The 6,000-nt window shown below is 42.9% G+C and overlaps 2 protein-coding genes across 2 annotated transcripts in view; one reads left to right on the forward strand and one right to left on the reverse strand.

The window, feature by feature from the left end:
- The window catches only part of T265_03538 (hypothetical protein), a gene marked incomplete at both ends in the record, with an annotated part of 46,997 nt that overhangs the window by 30,374 nt on the left and 10,623 nt on the right, over positions 1-6,000 (forward strand). The gene's annotated exons all lie outside the window — the stretch shown is intronic.
- Positions 1-6,000, reverse strand: part of T265_03539 (hypothetical protein) — a gene marked incomplete at both ends in the record, with an annotated part of 29,413 nt that overhangs the window by 5,306 nt on the left and 18,107 nt on the right. The window contains 2 exons of the mRNA XM_009168051.1: positions 771-857; positions 4,761-4,928. Coding sequence (XP_009166315.1) covers positions 771-857; positions 4,761-4,928 — 255 coding nt within the window. The remainder of the gene's footprint in view (positions 1-770; positions 858-4,760; positions 4,929-6,000) is intronic.

Genomic DNA, 6,000 nt, shown 5'->3' on the forward strand with positions numbered 1-6,000 from the left:
TGATGAAGTAAAATTATCCAGCTCTGGTGCATTTCCGGTGCAAATTTCCCATACAGCCCATAGGAAGCACGACGATGGGCATACGGTCAATTTATCCAGTCACAGCAAAGCCAGAGGTAGACTTAAGGCTCAAATCTGCCAAAAGGTCACTTCTTAACCTACTGGAAATGAGACCGAGTGTATGGACGGAATTCAGCACTTCCTAACAGGAAAGAAATGATGGAATCCATCATTCACATCCGGTCTGTTATGGCAGAACTTTTCCAACAAGTTGTTGACACGTGTTCAACAAGATAACTTCCTGCATTATCTGTACAGTCTGAATGGAAGTTACGCATTGACAGCGTAGTATTGAAGCACGACAAAACAGGTCGGATTCACACTTCTATCACTCAGGGTCTACTGCAATGATCGTGCTTTCATGTGCCAATTTCTTCTGAGTTTCTGTTACAAATTTTTGATGCTGCCGTTGGAGCAGTATCTCTCTTATGTGCCTCCGCTTACTGAGGCTTACTCTCGTCATGCCGAACCCATCCGATTTGAGGTTCGGCTATACATGCCGGTATATCCTCAATCGTAGCTGGAGTTCTGACCATGTGGGGCTATGTTGTTTGAGCATCAAACTGACAATATACGGCACAGTTTTATATGATGAACTCATGGCTGGTGGATATTTGCTACCCGACGCAGCTGCTTTGATGACCTTTCGACCATATGCCGTATCAAATCCTCAGAAGTTTCAACTTTTCACGTTGTTCAGTAGTACATACCGCATCGAACCTTTCCGTCATGATGTCCAGGTTCATTTCAGTCTTCTGCATTGCCAGAACCGTTTTCTTAGCATTCTGCTTGGTCAGCTGAAGAGAAACGAAATGAAAATTTATCGAAGTATAGAATAAAAAAAGAATGCAGACTATACAGGATGATACATTCTGCGTGCGATTTTCCGTCCTGTAACGGATCGATGCTATCTGTGCAGTCGGACTCATTTTCTCAACATTCCACATGTTCATCACGTCCCACATATTTAGGTGTATAGCACTTATTCTAAACATAGTGAGGTATGAACTGCGTAGCCGAATAATCGAAATATTCTATCCAACAATTCTACGATTGAGTCCGTTTTGAGCTGGCCAAACAAACTAAGAATTCACAGACACAACGACAGCGCAGTTGTTGACAGTATCCAAAAATACGGCTACTGACAAATGGTAAACAAAAAGCGCGGTCATTAGGGAATCACCTCAATGTTATCAAAGCATTCTGTGGCCTTTTGATGTAGTATCCCTGTGGCTTTATAAAATTGAAGGTCGTCGCGCTAAGGGTGCGGAAATCCACATGTTTGACATTCCGTTCGACCAAATCACCAGACACATGTACGCCCACGGTCTTTCTACTCATCTAATTTGACTGTCACTTCGAGATTCATTTTCTGCTAATTCCAGGCTGATTCAGCGTCCAGCCGACTTACATACGCTGATGTTCATTTGGATGGTGCATGACAAATATAGATGTAATATATTTTTCGGTCGTCACCCTCCAACAACGCGTTACCCATGACATGGGACGCAGATCTTTGGGAAAGCAACGAATGAGACTTCTCGACCAACTTCCTTTCATCCTGATTACTGTCTGTGGATTTACGTTTAATTTAGAGATGTATGCTTTTAGCCATTTTGCGAGTTCCCAGCCCACCAACCACCATCTGTCTAACTTGGAACTCATTCATATATTACTGGCAAGGCTGCTTAAGTCATCTGGGCTTTTGAAAATCACATGAGAGTTTCGTCGCGCTAAGCACTGTACTCAGTTATCCTGTTCAAACGTGATGTGACTTACTGAACCTCAGCCCACATGTATTTTTCAGCTAATATCTGTGAATAGCATCGAAGTAATAACTACACAGTGCTGGTCAGAATATATGTGTACAAGACACTTTACTTCATTAATTCAGCATTTTTACTTCCGGATGTTTTTCAACAAACAGGAAGTGGGCTCTGCTGGCCAAGGAAATGCTCACGTGTTTAAACCTCAGCATGGAAGTACCACAGGGTCCACTCTCGGAACTCTGTTTTCTAGCATTTAAGTTAACATTCTTGCGTCTGGCGTCGAGTTAATCTTAATTATTTGCTGATGAGATAGCAGTGCGGAGGAGTGCATCTACCAATGAGGATTCTTTGAAATAACCAAGTTACACCCCATCAATATGTTGAACACATTGCATCTAACCACCGACTCCAGTGTTGACCAATATAGTCATTGAAAAGGATACCCAAACCGTAAGCTAATCAGATGTGAGAACTGCGTACTTGTCGTACAGTGATTGTATCTGACACAGTTTTGCTTACCGATGATGTGGGGAGGTGGGGTAGATAGCTTTGCATTAGAAGCGGGAAATGATAAATTGATTCGTACATCCAGCACTGTCAGTGGACTGTCAACTGAGGGGTTTGGAATGGAGCTACGCATTGAAGGCAGTAGCTTGGATGGATGAACGTCATTGAGGCTTACGACTCTGGAATCTCGACTGTGTCAGCTTCGAAGACGAGATGTAACGCAGGTAGGGTTCGCAATGCATCATCATCATCATCGACAGCATGGCATCAGTGTTCAACACCGATGCTTCACTGCCGTACAACCATGACTTATTTGAAAGCCTTATTGTATAGAAAAGAATAAAGGTGAACGGGGGAGGGACTTAGTGCTAGCTTAACACAATCATTCTGAGGTGCCTACACCTCCAGACATTCACTTAGGCAATCTGGACAGAAACTGACAACAAGAATGCCACTGACATCGGTTGGTAGCCATATCCTGTAGTGTCTCCAACCAAGCACAGTGAGGATCACGCGGTCCCCATCCTGGAAGGCGAGTAGCACCGACAGCACCCAAGCGTTTCGTGATCTTCTTCATACTCCTCTACCTTCGCAATGCATAACTGCGGCCACTGCAGGCCTTCTGTCACAGCCTTCTTAGTTCATCCACACGGAATCCTCGAGGATTGTTGATCATCATGACTAGCTTACTCATGAAGAATAGATCGCTGGTAGTAAGAGTAGTCTCATGTTTAACTACCTGAATGACACCAAAACTGCGCTAGACAAAAACTACTTTGGCCGGTGCAGAGCCCTGCATTCATTCGGGAGGACCTGTTATGACCTGTGGAGGACTTTATACAGCCGTTTCCTGATCTGGCGCGGTACTAAACCAAACTGCACTTACACAGCTCTGAGGTCAGCCCAAACTATATTACACTCATTCAGAAGTTCATATATCGTTCGCCGTCTCATTAGTTGAGCCACTCATAAGTGAAGAGCAGCATCGACAACGATCGCTGAATCCTCAAAAATGGATAGACAGAAATGTCCCCAAGACAAGTCAAGAATCGTCACAGCACTGATTTGCAAAGACAAATCCCTACCTCTAGTTGTCCCAGAGAGTGGTGATAGACGTACCGACTCGAGGAAGCCCAATAGGATGGCAAGCCCATACGAATTTCTCAATAACACTTGAACCCGATTAAAACGCCAGTGGCATGTTCGGAATCCAGAGATTCATAGAAATGAAATCTTCCACGAGGAAACGCTACTATTGCAAGCAACAGATGGGCCGGAATTAACTATCCTATTAAAAATATAGAAAACCGACTGTAGTTGTTTTATCGAACTTTAGACTGAACTCGAAGGCATGGAGTTGAAACCAGGAGACAACGTATACCAGCAAACTTTTTTCACTGGAAAGGCTAAATAAAATGCAGTTATGAAAATAATAACAATACTGATAAGGATACATTAACCGTGAGGCCCGATCGATTTCCTCATGGTAAATTGTGATAGGATCACACGAATGTATGACACTGCGGTGAATGACGACAGAAGAGAAAGTAGTGAGATCACTATTGTATTTCGTAAATCGTGGAAACTTTAAGCTCAGGTGCATGTAAAGTGAACGAAAAGTTATACCAGAAGGTGAATCCGAAAGACTAACCTCAAACTAAAACATAAATCTGCTTCGCCTTCGTGCTAATACTGAGTGTCAAATAACGGCGTAGGCGTGCAGAAAACTCTGAGCTGCAGGGCCGTTTATTTCATAGCTTGCCAGATAAACTGACTGAGGATACTTTACAGGATTCCACGAACAAGCAAGGAAGAGTTCAATATTAGTAGCGAGTTCAGAGTGAGTGAAGCTCATGGTGCGAATATGGGAGATCAAAAACTGTGCGAAATACAATCTCGAGAGGTGAGGCGGCTAACGCAATATTCAATCATCTTTTAGTTCATCTCAGGATAGAGGAATGGGAGGATAGAGGATATGGGAGAGGTACCTGACCCATCGCGTTGTAGGGTGCATGTTAGAGTTATTATCTTATACCGTAGTATGTTCAGGCTCGAACATATGGACCTGTGCCAGGTGGCCATTTGTCTTCATTTCCCCTTCCATGCATCGGCCTAGGAAACCTGGTGGTTCACATTCAATGACGTAAGAAATTAGGCAGGAGAGGTAGGCCGAGAAAAAACGGCACATCTCCTGTCTCTGGATTAGATGGATAGAAAAGCGATACATTTACTGGAGAAGTGAAATATCCATTTCAGATATATCACCCTTACTGAACCTTTATTTCAACACGTCTAAGAACATTTCCATGCTCTTCTAGAACAAAGTTTTCCTCATCCTCCAACTACGCGTGAAGCCTTCCATACAAACATGCTATGTGTTTAAGGTGCATCAAAGAGGTGATTGAAAAAATGTCTGCTGCTTACCATGTGTGCAATTTTTTCGCTTTCGTATAACTTTGCAACATGACGTAAGTGAGCGTTTTCTTTATCCAGCTTGCACAGTGTTTGTGTCTTCTGTTCCAGTTCAGACTGCGTTGACTCAAGCAAGTTTTGTGCCCGTCCCAGCTGTGATCGTAGTTCATCAATATTTTCCTGAATCGATGAAAGGCGGCCATAGTATTACTAATGAAATGAATGCTACGGTATAATTTATTTCATTGTCAATCTGTAGTGTATCAAGAGGCGAATAGATCTAACACTAATTTCCAATATATTTTATCACCTCATATATTCCCAAACTTTGAGCCATCGAGTTTGATTACGAGAACACTCTTGAACTTGTTGCTAGTATGGAGAGATTTAAGAGCTTTTAATGGAGATTTCGACCTGTAAGAGAAGCCAAGCTATGATAGGAAGAAACTGAGAAACACTATGCATCCGTTACTTCCCATTGAGCGTTTTCAACAGCACGCATCTCACGAAAGACATTTCAATTTCGGACACACGACCTACAGGTTAGCAGTTGAACACTGAACCGTTCGGCCACCGCTGATCAATGGTGCGATCAACCTCGCATTCAGACAGGGGGTGTGGCCACCAATCACGGAATTCACATTGTGGGTTGACTGTCTACACGAGTGACGGCTTTTCAGACAAAAGGTTCACTCGTCATGTGAATCAACCTTTTGTCTGAACTACATATAGTTTGTAAGTAGTGTGAGAATATCTGAATTTTTTGCACTCATCAAATTGATATAAAACGAAGTTGTTTGCTCCTGGAAAGAGACGTCGAGGAACAGATCAAAAGCGGTCAAAATCGGTCTAATGGTGAAACAAGCTTCTGTCTCTCCTGGTTCTGGGCGTTCCGCGGTCCTTTGCATTCAAAATCAATGCGGAATTTATTGATGCTGCTTCTCAATTAACGTAGAGCTTGAACCAGTGAAACCTTGGAACGTTATTTAAGGTCGATAAAGTGGATTGAGTGCAAATTAAAACCCACTGACAAGTATCGATTTCAATGCAAAATAGTCTATACCTTATTTCCAGACGGAGGTTTACATTTGTTTTCCCTCAACATTAACCGTTTCGCTTTCACTTTTCGGTTACCTCTTCAGGAGAAGGACAATAAATTTCACCTCCACAAACCTCGCATCAGGCGGGTCATTCCGAATAAAGGCAAGCGATGAAAAATGCCTTCTTTTCAGTCTCAACCCATCGAGGTTCG

Source organism: Opisthorchis viverrini (genome assembly GCF_000715545.1).
Source record: "Opisthorchis viverrini unplaced genomic scaffold opera_v5_51, whole genome shotgun sequence".
Lineage (NCBI taxonomy): Eukaryota > Metazoa > Platyhelminthes > Trematoda > Opisthorchiida > Opisthorchiidae > Opisthorchis > Opisthorchis viverrini.